General features: G+C 32.1%; 1 protein-coding gene across 1 annotated transcript; it reads right to left on the reverse strand.

Moving 5' to 3' along the window:
- Positions 1 to 286: 286 nt before the first annotated feature.
- Positions 287 to 10113, reverse strand: LOC9319902 (leucine-rich repeat receptor-like serine/threonine-protein kinase At2g14510). The gene is made up of 13 exons (XM_021030360.1): positions 10008 to 10113; positions 9346 to 9892; positions 3187 to 3662; positions 2761 to 2905; positions 2569 to 2640; positions 2421 to 2492; positions 2272 to 2352; positions 2030 to 2178; positions 1590 to 1786; positions 1373 to 1499; positions 1211 to 1276; positions 903 to 1092; positions 287 to 806 (listed from the first exon to the last, which is right to left on the reverse strand). The coding sequence occupies exons 1-13, from the start codon at positions 10087 to 10089 to the stop codon at positions 401 to 403; spliced, it is 2610 nt and encodes an 869-aa protein (XP_020886019.1). The 5' UTR covers positions 10090 to 10113; the 3' UTR covers positions 287 to 400.
- Between the last annotated feature and the right edge of the window lie 8791 nt (positions 10114 to 18904).

Below are 18904 nucleotides of genomic sequence, written 5' to 3' on the forward strand. Positions count from 1 at the left end.
ACACGCAAAGAGAATGCCATGGAATGATGATGTTCGTTGATTTCTTATTTTCTTGCAATTTTGTTTAGAAGATGATTTATTATTATTTTCTTAGCATTTATAATATTATTGAATTTTTTAATTTCAACATTTACCATATTTTATTACACTAAACCCTAAACAATTTACCATATTTTCTTACACTAACACCTAAACAACCCCTTATCTCACATGATTTTACCATTCACACAGCATTATTCCCGCGCATTTGCGCGGGCAATCACCTAGTTTATCATATATTTATGAATGTAATTCAAATAGGAGTAAATTGCTTAGCATGAGAAGTTTTTAAACATTCCAGACTTTATTACAACTTATATGTATCTTTCAAACACAAATATATAGATGAAACATGAAAAGATTAACGAGCTGAAGGAATATCACTGATGAAAGTTACGCTATGTCCCGTGGACTTACTTGAATTTTCATCCTGGCTCCTTCCTTTACTAAGGTTATATATTTCCAAACACTCATTTAGCTCATGAGCAACCCGAGTCATGTTTGGTCTCTGTGTGGAAGAAGGGTTGATGCACAACATCGCTAATTCAAGAGCTTTCCAAGATGAACTTGTGTCGTAATCTTGATGGAGATTTGGATCCATAATACTTTGAATATCACCATTTGCAAGCATAGACTTGGCCCATTCGACTATGTAAGACTTATCACGCGATTGTTCAATCACAGGTTGGCCAGTGATAATTTCAAGTAACACAATCCCAAAGCTATAAACATCACTCTTCTCTGTTAACCAATTCTTTTGATAATATCTGCAAGAAAAGTAATTGAGGATTTTGATTTTTGTTTAATTAACATATACAAGAAAGCATATCCTGAATACTAATGTGATATGAACTAGAACTTACTCGGGATCAAGATATCCAAGAGTTCCAGCAACATTTGTTGATACATGAGTTTGACTTCCCACTAGAAAAGATCTTGAAAGTCCGAAATCGGCGAGTTTGGCTTCAAAACGTAGACCTAACAGTATATTGGTACTTTTCACATCTCTATGAACCATTGGCGGCTTACATCCAATATGCAAGTACTCAATTCCTTGTACATATATATAAAAAAAACTTCATATGTTAACTATTTATCATAAAAATGAAGTTTAGAAGAAAGAAGAATATATCTACTTGAGAAAAAGAAACATAATAAATTTTCGACAAACCTAGTGCAGACTCAATAGCTATTTTGAGTCTACTTGACCAATTCAAGACAGAGCCACCACGTTTACCTGCCAAAATTCACAATATGGATAGAAATCATTAGAAATTTTAAAAGCCTTTGGCATGTAACTCAAAAATCTTTGTATCATACTCTAACGATTTACCTGAGAGATGTTCCTTTAAGTTTCCATTGTCCATGAACTCGTAGATGAGAGCCAAGTCATTTCCTTCATCACAGTATCCGACGAGGCTTACTAAATTCACATGGTGAACTCTTAGAAGTAGTTCGACCTAATAATATATCAACAACATGGTATAACTATATTCATGAACTTATGATTGTCCAAACTTTAAGTGGAAGATTATAGTATAATTAAGTACCTCTGTTTTGAATTCCTTGTAGCCTTGAGTTGATGATTGAGAGAGAACTTTGACGGCTACTTGTTCATTGTTGAGAAAACCATGATAAACAACACCAAAGCCGCCTTTACCGAGAACAACTTGAAAGTTATTAGTCATTTCTTTGACCTCTGAATACTTAAATCTCCTATTTTTCATTTCCAATGATGGACGTATAACTGCAAAACATAATTTTGTAGATCCATGAGAATTTCATACTTCAATATGGATCATCTTTTTTGTTTTTTGTTTTTTTAATACGAGGTTCTGGGCTAAACCCCGTCATCCCCCAGACCCGAAACCACAACATGTAATATTAGTTTCGTCCCAAGCGTCACTCGAACCAGCGACCTCTAAGCTTCACCTAGAATCTTTACCAGTTGAGCTAACGACACTTGGATCATATATTTATTTTAACTTACCTTTGCGTGTCGATGACTTTCTCCTTCTGAAAATGAAGATGAGAACCAACACGATTATAATAACGGCCACACAAGATATAGATGCAACAGTGGCCAACAGCCAGGATCTTGGTTGGTGTGGTCTACGCTGCTTTATATTTGGATCAACACTAAAAAAAATGAAAATGTTATTGATGAAATTAATTATAAAAAACGAGTGGATATAATCAAAATAATAAGATCATCTGAAAACAGACTCTTACAATAGTTTTAAACCATCATTTTTTACTCTATCCTGAAGGGCTTGAGGAACAGAACCTCTAAGATTGTTTCCGCTTAAGTGTCTGTGGATGTGGATATATATATCATTAGAAACTAATAAAAACAACCCAATAATGTTTAAACAACTTACATGACCAACAACGATTTGATAGTGGCTAGGAATTCAGGCACTTCTCCAGTCAAGTTGTTATTCGATAAATCCCTATAAATTTTCAAGAGATCAATGTTAACCAATCCAAAGAATTTCTTTCCTTTTATTCATTTATGTAGATACGTACAATTCTCGAAGCAGAGTTAGATTTTGTATGCTAGGCGATATTATTCCAGTTAATCCACTTGAAGACAAATCTCTGTTTTGCATGACCGGATGAGCGGAGACATATAAAAATACATTTATTGATAACAATGTATATTAATATTAAACCAAAAAAAAAAAAAAAAACAATGTATATTAATATGAATTTTCTTACAATGTTATGATTCTTGGTGGTGTGGAGATATCTATAACGTTGCAGCTTACACCAATCCATGAAAACTGTTTAGGGACACATGGATCGCCCTGCCAGCTGATTCTACTCAATTGATACGTAGATTGAATGTCCTTGATAGCAATGACTAACAAAAATACAAAAGAATCAAGAATAAACTATGCGTAAGAACTTATATATTTTATATATAATGCATAAAACTACACGGTTTTGGTTTGCATTTTAGGTTTTTTTTCTTCCAAAAAGTGTGTCCCTCTTTAGGGTTATAGTTTCCGGGGATTTCAACATTTTCAACCGGCTTAGTTTTCAGATATATCTATTTATTTTTCCGGTGAGATATAATTTAATCCTCTTTTAATAAATTTCAGCTGACAAAAAAAAAAAAAAAAAAACTTATCGGCCCCATACCATCATCTGTATCTGTCTCTGATTGTGGAAATTGTATGACGCTAAAAATCTCTATAGCATTCATTAGGGGTGGTAGAGTCGACTTCGGTGTTTTTGACAGCTGCACACGACATAGCCCTCCCTGGCATTTCAGTGGTGCGGGGTTGTATAGGGTCTCTGCTTCAAACTTCCATGGCATATAAGAAATGTAATCAACACCATTAGCCACGATTTTGAATTCCCTAGTTTCATTGGCCTTTAATTGTTGGATCTCAGCGAAGTAAAGGTAAGCATACGACTCGTCATCAGAGGATTTCAAATTCCAAGTATAGGTCAATGGCTCGCTGACATTAGTGGGTATGGCGGCTGTCTTAATTACATCTTGTGGCGGGTTATAGCCATAAGAAAAGCCACTTACATTACGGGTTGTGTTTATTTGAGTCCATTCTGGTTCTAAATTTGGAAACCAAACACGATCATAGACATCTTCGGGATAACTGCCACAGTCAAGTATTAACTCTATATCAATAAGCAAAAAAAAACATATGGTTATATAACTCAATTGTATAGAAGAAAAGTAGTCTTGATTTTGTTATGCTGGTGATGTTGACTTAAGCTTGAAGATAACATGAGTTATAAGTTATTTACAAAAGAGATAAAGCTTAGGACTTTTAGGAGTTATCTAAAGTTGTGTTTAGGAGTTATCTAAATACATTCCAAATTAGTTTTGGATTTAGCAAAGTATTTTATTTTATAAGGAGATTTCAAGCTTGTGACATAACTTCTGAGTTTTAAGAGAGATTAAGAGAGCTTTAGTTTTGAGAGATTTTCTAAAGCAATAAAGAGAGTTATTCTTTATTTTGTGTTCTTTAATATCTTCTTTGAATTCTATATTTGGTATCAGAGCAAAAAATTCATGTGAGATTATAAGAGCAATTGAGAACAGAAAAAGTCTTGTAAGATCATAAGAACAATCGAGAATAGAGAGGATAGAAGAGCTTGTCGTCACAACGGGGATACCGAAAGAAGGAAGAGGACCTTCTTCAATTCAATGTCCTATGGTCAACTCAACCAACTACACGGTGTGGGCCATGAAGATGAAGATCAAACTTAAGGTGCATAAGGCTTGGGAGATAATCGAGACGAATGCAACCAATAGCAAGAAGAATGACATGGCCATAGCTTTATTGTTTCAATAAATACACGTGACGTTGGTCTTACAAGTCGGAGCTAGATACATCAAAGAAGGTATAGGAAGCAATCAAAGCGAGACATGTGTGAGGGGATAGAGTAAAAGAAGCTAGACTACAAACGTTAATGTCTGAATTTGATCGTCTCAAGGTGATAAACTCTGAAACCATTGATGGTCCGAAATAGTTTTAAAATCGGCTGCATTAGGACAAAACATCAAAGGATCAAAGCTAGTCAAAAAGTTTCTTAAAAGTTTCCTAAAAGTCTCCCTCGTGAAAGGTACATTTTCATAGTTGCTTCTTTTGAGCAAGTTTTAGACCTTAAGACTATAAGTTTCGAAGACATCGTAGGACGCCTTAAAGCTTATGAAGAACGCATATGAGTTGAAGAAGAAACTCAAGACAACCAAAGCAAACGTATGTACACAAATACAGAGACTCGGAAAAGTTACTCAAACCGAGACTATCATGGCGATTTCAGGAACAAGGGCCGTGGAGGCATAACCTTCTACAGGGGAAGAGGCAGTGGACGGTACGGTGAAAGAGATATATCACAGATAACGTGTTTTCGATGTGATAAAACTTGTCACTTTGCCTCAAACTGCCCAGACCTATAGCTTAAACTACAAGAAGCACATGAGAGTAGTAACAAAGACACACAAGACGCAGATGAACTCATGATGAATGAAGCTTTCTACTTAAACGAGAAGCATTGTGTACCTAGTAAGTTCAAAACAAACATAGACGTGAGGAGTTTTGGTACTTAGATAATAGAGCTAGCAATCAAATGATCTAATATCGAAGATACTTTGATCAACTTGATCACTCTATTACCGGAAAAGTGAGATTTGCAGACAACTCGCGCATCGATATTAAAGGAAAGGGCACAATTGCTTTCAGCGATTTGAATAGAAGACCAAGAGTAATGACTGATGTCTACGTTATACCCGATTTGAAGAGCAATATTATAAGCCTCTAATAGGCTACAAAATCAAGCTGTTACATAAGATTAAAGGGAGGATACTTGACAATGCTTGATCAAGATGGAAAACTACTTTTAAAAGCAGAGAGGTCCAAGAATCGGTTGTACAAGGTTTGGATGGGGTTGAGAAACAAAGCATGTCTGTATTTAACGACTATAAGTAAGTCACGCAAGTGGCACGCAAGAATGGAACATGTGAATCTTGCAACTACAAAATCGATGATAGATAAAGAACTGGTTCAAGGAGCTCTGACTATTACTCTAGAGAAGGAAATTTTCAGTTCGTGCTTACTTGGGAAACAAACTAGACAAATGTTTCCACAAGCAACCACTTACAAAGCAACCAAGAAATTAAAGCTTATACACGGAGACCTCAACGGACCTATAACACCGAGTCCAAGCGTTGGAAACACATACATCTTCATTGATGATTAATCTTGCTACATGTGGACGACTTTACTAAAAGAGAAATGAGATGCTTTTCACAAATTCCAGAACTTCAAAACCTTGGTATAGAAAGAATCTGAAGCAAGAATACAGAGTTTCAAAACAGACAAAGAAGGAGAGTTTTTATCTCTTGAATTTAGTTCATTCTACGTAGACTCCAACATCAAAAGGCACCTCGCTGCTCCATATACTCCGCAACAAAATAAGGTAGTATAAAGACGCAATATGAACTTAATGGAGATGGTGAGAAGCATCTTGAAGCATATGCATATGCCAAACTATCTATGGAGAGAAGTCATCAGAAATTCCACCTATCTTTTGAACAGAGTTACAACACGGGCCCTTAAGGACAAGACTCCTTATGAATATTTTCGAGATAAGAAACCAACTATCGAACATATCATAATCTTTGGTTGCATTGCATACGCAAAAATAGACAAACCACACCTGAAAAAGCTAGATGACAGTCAAGGATGCTCGTTCACCTATGGATAGAACCAAGATCAGAGGCTTATCGTCTACTCGATCTGCATGCAAAGAAGGTTGTAGTGAGCCGTGATGTCGGGTTCGCTGAGACAAAGGGATGGAATTGGAAACATAACGACTTGACAAAAGAGGGAGATGGAAGTTTCAGTATTGCGTTTCAAGATTTTAGAAATCATGGTCTTCAAGAAAGAGGAGAGCATGTCAAAACATAGCAGAACCTAAAGGATGTGGAACTCTCCTATGATTCCAGAGGCGACGACAATGAAACAGGGCACGAGATAGAGCATGATGAAATAGGAGAATATGAAACTATAGAAACATGTTACCCTTCTCCACCTGGTTTGAGAAGAACACAATGACAGATTAATAAGCCAAAGTACCTTGAGGATTACGTTTTATTTGCTGAAAAAGAAGGAGAGATGTTACTTCTTTGTTTGAACAACGAACCAAGGAACTTCCAAGAAGCAAAAGAACTTAAGGAATAGAATCACACTTGTGAAGACGAAATTACTTCCACTGAGAAGCTTATAACATGGGATGATATGATCATGGACAACACTAAGGATGTGGAGCATGAACCGGAGCTTGAACGTGAGCTTGTAGCTGAGGAGGAGCTTGTAGCCGAGGAAGCTTTGATCGCACCAACTGGTCCAATGACTCGTTCTAGAGTTAAGCTATTCAACCAAGCCATTGGAGGGATGCTTAACCACATTTGGGACCGACCAAATGACTTGAGCCAAGGCACTACCTCTTTGGTTTTGATCCATGCTCAAGGACCTCATCAAAATGGATAAGTGATTCATGAGTGCTCTTTTTCCCTGCCTTTAGTTTTGGCCCACTGGGTTTTCCAAAGGGAGGTTTTTAACGAGGCTTATGTTTTCACTTCATATAATCCATTTTGATGATTCAAGACCCAAGCCCACTAAATAATGAGACAATTTTGTGGCCTTAGTAGTTGAAGGGTTATTTTTCAAATTCAAACTCTATTTTAATTTCTCTTGTATTTTTTAGGCAGCCTTAGAGCTTGTTCCAAGACTTGTCTCTCTACATTCTCTTCTCCTCTATATATTCTCTTGTAATCTCTTATGAGAATCTATCTTTCTTTTTATTAAAAAATTTTTCTAAGAAGATCATCTTGTTGGTGTGTATATCCAGCAAAACCCTTAAGTCTCTTTTGGTGTGTATATCCAAAGGATCTAAGTCTCGGTATCGTGAAGCTCTTCCGCAAGCTTCTGTGATATCCATCGATCCATTCAAATCTATCCATCATCACGGCTTTACAACCACCTTTATCCCTTGCTCAACTCAAGAGTGCCGAGTCCTTGGGAGGATCGTATTATGGGATCTCGTGGATTTGCTGATTGGAGGTAAACCGATTGGTATAAAATGGGTATTCAAACTCAAAAGAAACTCTGATGGGAGTGTCAACAAATATAAAGCTTGAATTGTTGCTAAAAGGTATGTATAATAGTACGGAATAGATTTTGATGAAGTATTCCCCCAATGGCACGAATTGAGACAATAAGGCTTCTTATTGATCTTGCAGCATCAGACGGATGGGAAACAGCCTTCATTCACGGAGCACCAAAGGAAGTTGTTTATGTATGCCAACCAGAGGGATTTGAAAAGGAGGGAAGTAAAGATAGGTTTATAAACTCAACAAAGCATTGTATCGCTTAAGACAAGCGCCAAGAGCATGGAATAATAAGTTTAAGAAGTGTTCGAAGGAGCCATCCGTTTATAGAAAGGAAGTTAGAGAACATCTCCTAGTCATAGCCGTGTATAATGATCTATTTGTCACATGAACAAGCTTAGATGTCATTAAAAAGTTCGAGGAGATGTCTTTTAAGTTTTAGATGAGTGATCTCTGGAAATTGACATACTACCTTGGAATCGAAGTCATCCAGCACAATGAAGGAATAGCTTTAAATCAAAACCAATATGCTTTCAAGATTCTAGAAGAAGCTGGTATGAAGATCTGCAATTCGGTTCATACCCCTTTGGAGACCGGCTTAAAGCTGTCAAAGTCAGAGAATGAAAAGGAAGTTGAAGCTACGATTTATAGAAAGAACGTGGGCTGTCTAAGATATCTTTTTCATACAAGACCGAATTTGTCATATTGTGTGGGAGTCTTAAGTAGATATATGCAAAGTCCTAGAGAATCACGTGCTGCTGCAATGAAGCAATGCTTAAGATACATGAAGGGGACTACTACTCTTGGTTTAATCTTTGAAAGAAGTGTGGAAATACCAAAGTTAGTAGGATATAGTGATAGTAGCCACAATGTTAATCCAGAAGATGGAAAGAGTACAAATGATATATATATATATATATATACATATATATGTGTTCTATCTTGGTAAGAGTCCAATATCGTAGTGCTCGCAAAAACAAGATGTTGTGGCGATATCGTCGTGTGAGGCTGAGTTTATGGCAGGAACTGAAGCAGCAAAACAAGCAATTTGGCTCCAAGATCTACTAAGTGAAATTGCTAGAACATCGTGTGAAAATGCACCATACGCATTGATAATCAGTCCGCAATTGCTCTTACAAGGACACAGTATTTCGTGGCCGAAGTAAGCATATATATAGGCGATACCATTTTATAAGAGAGTGTATCAAGAATGGGTAAATAGAAGCAGAACATGTTCCGGGGAGCGAGCAAAAGGCGGACATTTTGACAAAAGAACTTGGAAGAATTAAGTTCAAGAAAATGAGAGATCTCAATGGTGGTCAAGACGTGGTAAAAGATGACTTCAAGCTTAATGTGGGAGAATGTTGACTTAAGCTTGAAGATAACTTGAGTTATAAGTTATTTACAAAGGAGATAAAGCTTGGGATCTTTAGAAGTTATCTAAAGTTGTGTTTAGGAGTTATTTAAATACATTCCTAATTAGTTTTGGATTTAGTCAACTGTTTTATTATATAAGGAGATGTCAAGCTTGGGACATAACTTATGAGTTTTAAGAGAGACTAAGAAAGCTTTAGGTTTGATAGATTTTCTAAAGCAGTAAAGAGAGTTATTTGTTATTTTGTGTTCCTTAATATCCTCTTTGAATACTATAGTTGACATACCGTATTAGCTTGTCTGAATTGGCGAAGTAGGTGCGCTCAATAATCTTTAAGGATCCGGTTCGAGCAGTATAAGTATCATATCGCATAGGTCGTAGTTCTATGGCTGATATCATTGGTGTACTCGTCCCTGTTTTTACGAGACATATGTCCAAGATGTTAGACCTTGTGACGTGAATGATCTCCTCGACAGCTCCCTCACGTACACCAGGTATTAGCACATCGATGCTTGTCCAAATATTTGGACCGAGAAAGAGGTCAAATCTTGGAGAAGTATTAAGACCGTCATAGTTTCCATAAAAGAAAAAAGTCCTGATTAGATACTTTGTGCCTTGCTTCACACTCAAATTGTAGCAGTTTCTAACTCCATCCGGAAAGTATCTCAAAACCTTATGTGGCTTCGGGATAAATTCCGTGTCTGGGTTATTTTCGATATTACCAGTTTTTCCTCCTCGGATGAAATTGACATCTGATATGTATGTTAAATTGGTCAATGGTTCGATATAAGGAGATTCGTTAGAAGGTAATCCGCAATCCAAACTGATGAATCCTGGCAAAACATGATAGGGTAACAATAGGAACAAGATATCTTTTGTTTGAGATAATTCATATATCAAAAATATTAAAAGTATAAGAAAAAAGTAAGACAGTAAAAATTAAAATACCTTCTTGATTTTGAGACTTAACAAGAGACATAACGGAGAAAGTGGCACAAGCGAGTAGCAGAAGCTTGTTAAGATTCTCCATTCTCGATTCTGGACTACTTCTCAGTTCTCAACCAAACAAAAATTTAACCACACCAAAAAGTCTTGATACATTATATTTAGTAACCCTCTTATATAAGAACTGGAACTACAAAGTTGGCAATGTCAACATATGGAAACGTCACAGCTTCCAAAAATAAATGAGCTAAATTAATAATAGTCTAAGATGGAATTGACGAGTCATTTCTAGGAAGCTGTCAAAAAATATATGGTTCTACCACTTCAACTCAACATAGAAATCTTAAAACTATTTTGTTATAAAGTTGGACAAGACTTTCTCAAAATAAATGATGATATAATGAGATGATCATAAAGTTTTAGATTGCGGTTTATTTATGATATAATTTTAAAATTATAATTAGAGATGTTAAATTTTTACTAACCATACTAATTTAAGTCATTCATTAATTTTTCTAGTCAAATAAATAAATTATGCATTTTAAAAAAAAATTAAATACTGAAAAAGCTTATAGTATAATATATCTAAAACCTAGTTGTTGTCCTGGGCATAGTGCGAGGATAATAAATTAAAATAAATTTGGAAATACTTGATACGAAGAAATTGAAATGCTTTTGATATTTGATAATATGGGCGATTTATACATATAAGAAGATTTAAGTTGGTTTAGGTTCAATATATACAAATAACATTCATAATTGATCAAAGAAATATTAATCGCATTATATGGTTTTGAAAATAAGACTTTTTAAGGTTGAGAAATACCCTAAAATATCACTAAAACAAGTTTTGTGGACAATTATAGCACACACTGCACACATTTCCAAAAAAACCATTAGTTGACACAAATGTAAAATAAAAATATTTATAAAAAAAACTCTAAAATACCACTAAACTAAGTTTTGTTCCCAAATTACTATCATTAGTTTTTTTCCTCTCAAACATACTACTACCAAATTTTTTAGTTAAAAAATACTACAAACACTAAAAAATAATTTTCAAGTGTTTATAATTTAAAATTTTGGGTTTGGGTTTAGTATTTAGGAATTAGTTTTTAGGCGATTTTGACATTGTTTTAAATCATCCCCAAAGTAAGAATATTTTTGTTTATTAAATTTGTGTTATTTTTGGAACTTTGGAGATGTGCTAAATTTAGAAACAAAGTTTATTTCTGAGCTATTATGTTTGCTGCTTAAAAAAGCAACTTGAATTGTTCCAAAAAAAAAAAGCAACTTGAATTTGTCATGTACAAAATATTTTGTTGAGAGTATATCATGAAATTTCTCATTAAATCAAAACTATTTAATACCTCAACGAATAAACATTTACAACCAACATTTTTATAGAATTTAGACGTGACACACTTGTAAGGTTTTATACTACCACTTGATAAAAGTCTAACGAGAAAACCATCAAATTTATTTCGACTTTGCTCAGACAATTTGTACAACACTGGACGTGCCTTATTGTTATTGGTATATCCATGTTGACATTTCCGATTAGGATCCGTCTCCACCAATAGAAGTATATAATTTGAATTTAGTCTTCTATTGTTCATCTGTTTTCTATATATCCATAAGTTTGATTTGGTAAGCTTTATATTATAATGTACTTTGATAGTTTATGCTGTTTTTCTTGGTTAGATGAAGAATAAAAATTCTCCGTGGACATGTCATTCTCTTTTTCCCTTTTATTGTCTTATGTAATAGGAATAATTCTATGTTGTCCAAGACTCCAAGCCATATCATTTTCTTTTTCCTTTTTATTGTCTTTTTCAGTTTTTTTTTCCCTTCTATTTTATTTTATGACTAGATATTAACCCGCGGTATACCGCGGATCTAGATTTTCCCTAAATTAAAAAATGATTTTTTTAGAATTTCCCCTACTTATATGGTAAACCGCATGTCAATATTTTATAACTAAAAAATCAAAATTTAAGTTGTATTTGTTTTATTTAGTGTTTAAGATTGTATAATTGTATTTTGATCGCTAATTCTAGGATTTCACCTGTAATATACCATCCTGTATTAATATCGATCTAAATCCGTCCCACTATATAACTCCGTTCCGTGAAATTAAACATCATTTTTGTAATTTTTTTTATAAAGTTCAAATATTTCTAATATTTGAAACTTCATAAAAGTTTTAATACGACCCAAACTTCATAATTGTATTTTGATTTTTATATCTAGGATTTCACCCGTAGTATACCGTCTCGTATTAATATCTTTTATAAATATTTATAATGTTTAAACTACTTATAAATTCTTATAAAATTCAAATATTTATAATATTTGAAACTTCATAAAAGTTATAATATTATAAATAATTAAAACGTTTAATAAAGTTAGAGTTTTTTAAAAGTTTAAATAATCATAATATTTAATTTTTAATAAATTTTAAATATTTGGATCCACATTTATACTATATACTATAGAAATTAGAGTTTATGAGTTTAATAAGTATACTTTAATAAGAATTATTACAGTAATAAAATTTACAATCAATTATATCTCTATACTATTAAAAGAGAAGTACAAATGAAAATGGGTCGGGTTAAAATCAAAAAATTGACCCGAAATTCTGAAATCGGATCTTTGAATTTTTTTTGGAATATAAATTCGAATTAATAATGAAAAATCGAAATAAAATCAAATATTTATGGAAATCAAATAAAATCTGATTATACTTATGGTAACTAATAATAAAAGCATATTCCGAACAATATTATACATTAATTACGTATAATAAATTTGTTCATATATTTTTGAGAGACTCACAAAAATGCCTCTTTTTCAATACCCCTTTTCAAAAATGCCCCCTCCCTAATAGCTTCCTTGAAATTGACCATTTTACCCTTAATGAGGCTTTGAATCAGGTTATAACCTAATTAAAAAAAAAAAATCTGGGCACGCCGTCGCCCACACCCACAGGTTCTTAATCGAAATTTCAATTGCTGATCAAATCTTCATCATTCATCCGTTGAGAGTCAAATTGAGAGTTAAATCGACCTTCTTCTTCTATCAATATGATGAATCTCTCCGATCTGGATTCTCAACTCTTTGTAATCACACAAAAATCCTCTTTAATCTCTTCTTCTTCGGCGTAATTTTGATTTCACAGTTTCACTTTCGATTTCAAAATCAATTGTTGTTTTTGTTTGTGGAGTGATGAATCATGGGACTAGATTGTTGTTTATGTGCAGTGGATTACTTCTTTTGTTTCCTGGAGAAGAAAGGCTCGTCAACTTACTTTTGCTTTACCACTTTTTCTTTCTAGCACACGAGTAAAGTACATTAATAACACTTTCTTTTGTCCATTATTAAACAATTTGATTCTTGCATAATGGCCTAATGAGTACATGTGTTAATTTATAAAACTGGAAAGATCTTAAGATTTGATATTATATTGTTTAGTTTGAGTTTTATGTGGTTTTGGTGTTTCTGATTTGTGTTCATAAGATTTTCAGAGAAATGATTGTGATTTGTGTTGTGGATGTGATCTAAAATATATTGTAAACTTTTTTAAATACACGTTGTAAAACTTTTAAATATCTTGTAAAACATTTTAAAATTTTTAAAATAACTTTTAAAATACTTTGTAAAACATTTTAAAACCTTTAAAATACCTTGTAAAACCTTTAACCTTGTAAAACTTTTAAAATACCTTGTAAAATCTTTAAATTTTAAGAACCTTATAAAACCCTTTATAAAATACTAGATGAATACCCACGCTACGCGTGGGTTTGTTTTGAAAATTGTTAAGAAAAACTGATGTTGATTGTTTTGTTACTAATTTATGTTTTTTTCTGTTATTGTATAGTTAATAAAATCAGATCCATCTTATGTAGTTACAATTTTTATGTTTAAATTCATTTTTGACTTAAAATATCAATTTATACATTTTCATGTATAAATAAGATTATTTATATATCTAAGATACTTTTTTCACTATTATGAATAAATACAACAACAATATAAGATATTTGATATAATTATATGTAATTATGTTACTAGTATGATTTGAAACTTGCGTGACTTGATCATAATTAAGCAATTCCTTGTTTTATGTACTCTCATGATCTACTACTCCAGCCATATCGTGATAGACTCATAATTAATTACTGGATTGATATAAGTTGAACAAGATCTCAATAATTTTCATATAAAAAGAAGAAAAAAGACGAAAACTACATTGTCATTTTAAGTCAACACTTTTTACATCTTCTGCCATTGCATATAGCTTTTTTTTTTCCCATTGCATATAGCTATATAAGAGAAATTGTCGTGTCTTGAATTTTTTGGTATACCTAACGTCTCAAAGACCCATTACTTAAAAAACTTGCATGTAAATGTAACTAAATTATAATAAAGCACAAAAATGAAAAGACCCATTTTGGTCATATGAAAAGTCGTATATGAACCACAAAACGTAACAACGAGAACACACTCAAGGTAAAATTACTAAACTAATAAAAAGTTAGGTAGCAAACTACTAAATTACAACACAAATAAATTTTCAGTTATTATCGAATAGCGAGTCTTGATAAAAAAAAATTGTAAAATAAGATGAGAACAATGAAAGTAGTGCTTGATTTAGTAATATAATTTTCTAATTTTTTTTATTTTAAAGAAATAAGTTAAGAATAGGATTGATGGATGATTTAATGTGAAGAACTATTTTTTTTTCTCATTTAATTTGGTTCATTTTTTATTTAAATAATGTAGACGGACACATGTCATTTTCTTATGTGATGATGTGGCACTCATACGGAGAGAGTTGGCCAACTTTTAAATATATGATTTTCAGTTTTATAAATCATCTTATACCTTATAAATACTTTGTAAAACCATTAAAAACCATGTAAAATCTTTAAAATATCTTGTAAACTCTTTTAAAACATGTTGTAAAACCTTTAAAATACATTGTAAAACCTTTAAAATACCTTGTAAAATCTTTAAAATATCTTGTAAACTCTTTTAAAACATGTTGTAAAACCTTTAAAATACATTGTAAAACCTTTAAAATACCTTGTAAAACCTTTAAAATACCTTATAAAACTAACATCACTATTTCATCAAACACATGTATTGAGTCACTTGTTGTATAATAATAGCAATCACTTTAACAATTAAAGCACCAAATATAACTATCAATAGTGTTACATGGAATTTTCTTATGTTACAAACTTATAAAATATGCATACAAGTTGAGTAAGTACTTTGTGGTACGTACAACATGGAACAAAATCATCATCAAATTTCTACTTTTCCAACGAATGCAATCGTATCAGAAGACGAGTTAGGAGGGTTTGGACATGTTTGATTCATCTTGTCAAGCTTCTTAGCAATGCCCAAAACTGCAGAACCTCTAGGTGAGGTAATTTGGTTCAATCTGCAGGTTATTTGAAAATATATGCACATGATGCTTTCTTGAGGTGCTTTGCTTCAACCTGCAAGGATCTATACTAGCTGAGAGTGTTTTCGTGTGAACCTTTTATCATGGAACCAAACATTTGAAGTGGAATAAATCAAAGATGATATACACAAAGTTTAAGCACTATATAAAATCATTAACAGTCAAAAAACAAACCTTTAAAAAAGCATGTAAAACCTTTAAAATACGTTGTAAAATCCATAACTGGAATAAATCAGAGATGATAAACACAAAGTTAAAGCAATAAAATCATTAACAGTAAAAAACAAACCTTTGAAAAGCATGTAAAATACGTTGTAAAATCCAGAAGTGAAAATAATCAGAGATGATATACAGATTTTGCTTGAATAAAGCTTCTAAAAAACAGAGATCAGTTACCTGAAATTGACAGAGCCGGACACAGAGAGAGAGATACAGATCTCGCTTAAAAAATCGAATCCAGCAGATCTCGCTTAGAACGATAGAAAATCGTTACAGGTTGAAAATTAAACACATCACAAGGGAGAGAACAGATCTAAGAATAGAGAAACAGATTTAGGAATAGATCGTTGCGCGATTATGTTGATCGATTGGAACTAATCTAGATCTAGATCTAGGAATAGAGAAAGAGAGAGAGAGAGAGAGAGAGAGAGAGAGAGAGAGAGAGAGATAGCCGCTCGATGGAAGAGAAAGAGAGAGGAAGACAAAAAAAAAATCTGATTCTAGGGTTGAAAAGGGGAAGGGTATTTTGGTCAGTTTAGACATTTTTGAAGGGCATTTTTAAAAATCACCAGCTTAAAGGGGTATTATTAAAAAAGGGGTATTATTAAAAAAGGGCATATGAAAGGGGGCATTATTAATAATTTCCCTATATTTTTGGGACTAATTCCATAACAATCAACGTTTTTGTCATTAATTTCGCTCATTTTAGCCAATTATCATTAATTAAAAGATATTTTATTTGCTTCTAAAGATTTCTAGAAAATTTATCACAAATAACCCATCTGTTTTATAAATTAAATTGATATTTTTATTTTGGTCGTGTAAATTAAATAGATATTTTTATTTTGGTCGTGTAAATTAAATAGATATGAAATCCATGTAACTAATTTTAATTTAATTAGATTAAATCGAAATTATGATATTTTCATACCTATAACTTAGCAAAGAAGTTTAATTTTCAATTTATAAAGATTTATTGAATACGATTTTAGAATTATTCAACAAGATGATAAGTATTTATTAAATTTTGTGAATCATGAAAAATAATAATTAATTTTTAATCATTATACTTCATCTTTCAATCTCTCATCTAACAAATAAGATACATATTTTATTATTACTATGTCCAAAATTCATTTTGTTGTATGACTAAATAATATTCACATTAGAACTGTCAAAGCGAGTTGATTCGTCCCGTTAAGTCCGTTTTGCGATAGACAAAAAATATTTTGACTTGTAGTTAGTCGGTTCGCACGACCCGCGGGTAGCATATATGAAATACAAACCCGTCCCGCGAATGTATGCGGATTTGCGGGATTGTACATGGATTTTGTTTAAATAATTTTAAAGTAACCAAAATTTAAAATACTACTAAAATAAATAAATAAATAAAAATACTATTAAAAGTTTGTTTAAATTACCACATGTTGAATAAATTATAATTTTATCAATAAATACTAATATGCGGGCTGATCCGCCAACCCGCGGATGAAAACCGATTAAACCTATGACCTACTGCGAATTAATCCATATGGCCCGTTTATTTGCGGGTTTAATATATTTTCCCAAATCTGCCCCATAGTGAGATGATGTGGGCTCGACCCGCGGTTTTTAACCTATTTTGACTGCTTTAATTCCCATGAATCATCTAATTTTAGAATTTTAAAACACAAAATTCTATTTTGTAAATCATAATTAATACGATGGGTATATTTATAAACAATTTTACATTTTCTCTACAATTCGTTATTATGAATATTGATAAGTATACTACACGATTCGTTCTACTAAAAAACACACACAATATTAAACGCAACGTATGTAAACCAATATTCTCCCGTGGTGGACCGCGGGTCCGATCCTAGTATGTCTTACAATTTGGATTTATGAAATTGTTGATCTCATTTGTAAGCATGAGTGGAATTCAAAACATTTGGGTTATCGTTTGTATTTTCGTTTTTTATTTTTTCTTTTAAGTTTTTGAAAAATCAATGCTATCAAACTGTAGTTATCTTATATATATATATATATATATATATATATATATATATATATTAAGATTATCATTAAACATGAAGATTTACCTAGAAAAAATAGGGTGAATAAAAAAAACTAACCATATGAAAGAATCTGACGTAAATTTAAAGCATATGCTCTTGATAATGGCAATCATCAATGGGTTGCTCATCTTGTATAGGATTATTTGCGCAAGACATCAAATGTTTATTAAATTCATGAATCAGAAAAATGAAAGTTCATATAACAAATAAAGATTGGAATGGGTAAGAAGAGGTATTTGTTTGATGAGTCTTCTAATCGAGTAAAAGTGTGGTATTTATAGGGTAGGTAGGCATCTAGGTTTATTGTTAAGGTAGTTTGATAATATCTTGGAGAGAAAGTAGAAAATCAAAGATATTATATACAATGAAAGTTTAGGATATGTTTAAGGAAAGATTAGGAAATCGTTATATAACAAAATTTATTTGAAAAAGATTGTAAATGATTTGGTTTTGCAGAGAATATGAAAAAAAAGCTAAGCAACCATTTAAAAGGAATATAGCCGATTAATGTGGTAATTAGTTTAGGAAATCACATTAAACCGAATTAAAAAAATAATTATAGTCATAACTTTGTTTCTTAAAATCATATAATGGAAAGAATTATGGTATCATCGTTGAGATTTTCTTGGGCGATAATTATGGATTCAATTAGAGAAGGGAACCATATAATGGAAAGAATTTAATTAGCCATAATTATGTTTTAAAAATATTTTATTGCATAATATAAAGAGAATATAGATGATATATGGTATGTGGATGTAATTAGTTAAGATGGCTTAAATATTCGAAAATCATCTCGAGATAAAGAGTAATATAGCCTATTAATATGGGAAAAAGTTAAGGAATAAGGAAACATAAATATATGTGTAATTATCTATATTAATGACGGTTTTTTGGTTAGAGATATGTAGAATTAAATGATAATTTGGTATTAATTAAATGCTATCAAATATCTCGGAGATTTTATTTTAGAAACTAATCGTGGACTAAGCAGAGATTTTTGCAAGATTCGTAAACGGAAAATCTTTAATGCTACTATTGATAAAAAGGAATAGAACCAATTAATATGGGAAGTAGTTAAGGAAATAAGATTAAAACGAATTGTATGTTTAATTTAGTCTTAAATGTCGTTTTTATTACAA

This window comes from Arabidopsis lyrata, assembly GCF_000004255.2.
Source record: "Arabidopsis lyrata subsp. lyrata unplaced genomic scaffold ARALYscaffold_3, whole genome shotgun sequence".
In the NCBI taxonomy this organism is placed as follows: Eukaryota; Viridiplantae; Streptophyta; class Magnoliopsida; order Brassicales; family Brassicaceae; genus Arabidopsis; species Arabidopsis lyrata.

Excerpts from the sequence above, each read along its gene's own strand:
- LOC9319902 (XM_021030360.1), bottom strand. The coding sequence starts at position 10,089 with ATGGAGAATCTTAACAAGCTTCTGCTACTCGCTTGTGCCACTTTCTCC. Across the intron at positions 2,641-2,760 it reads CCACCAAGAATCATAACATT|AGATTTGTCTTCAAGTGGAT; the intron begins GTAAGAAAATTC and ends CATGCAAAACAG. Across the intron at positions 1,787-2,029 it reads AAAGTCATCGACACGCAAAG|TTATACGTCCATCATTGGAA; the intron begins GTAAGTTAAAAT and ends TATGTTTTGCAG.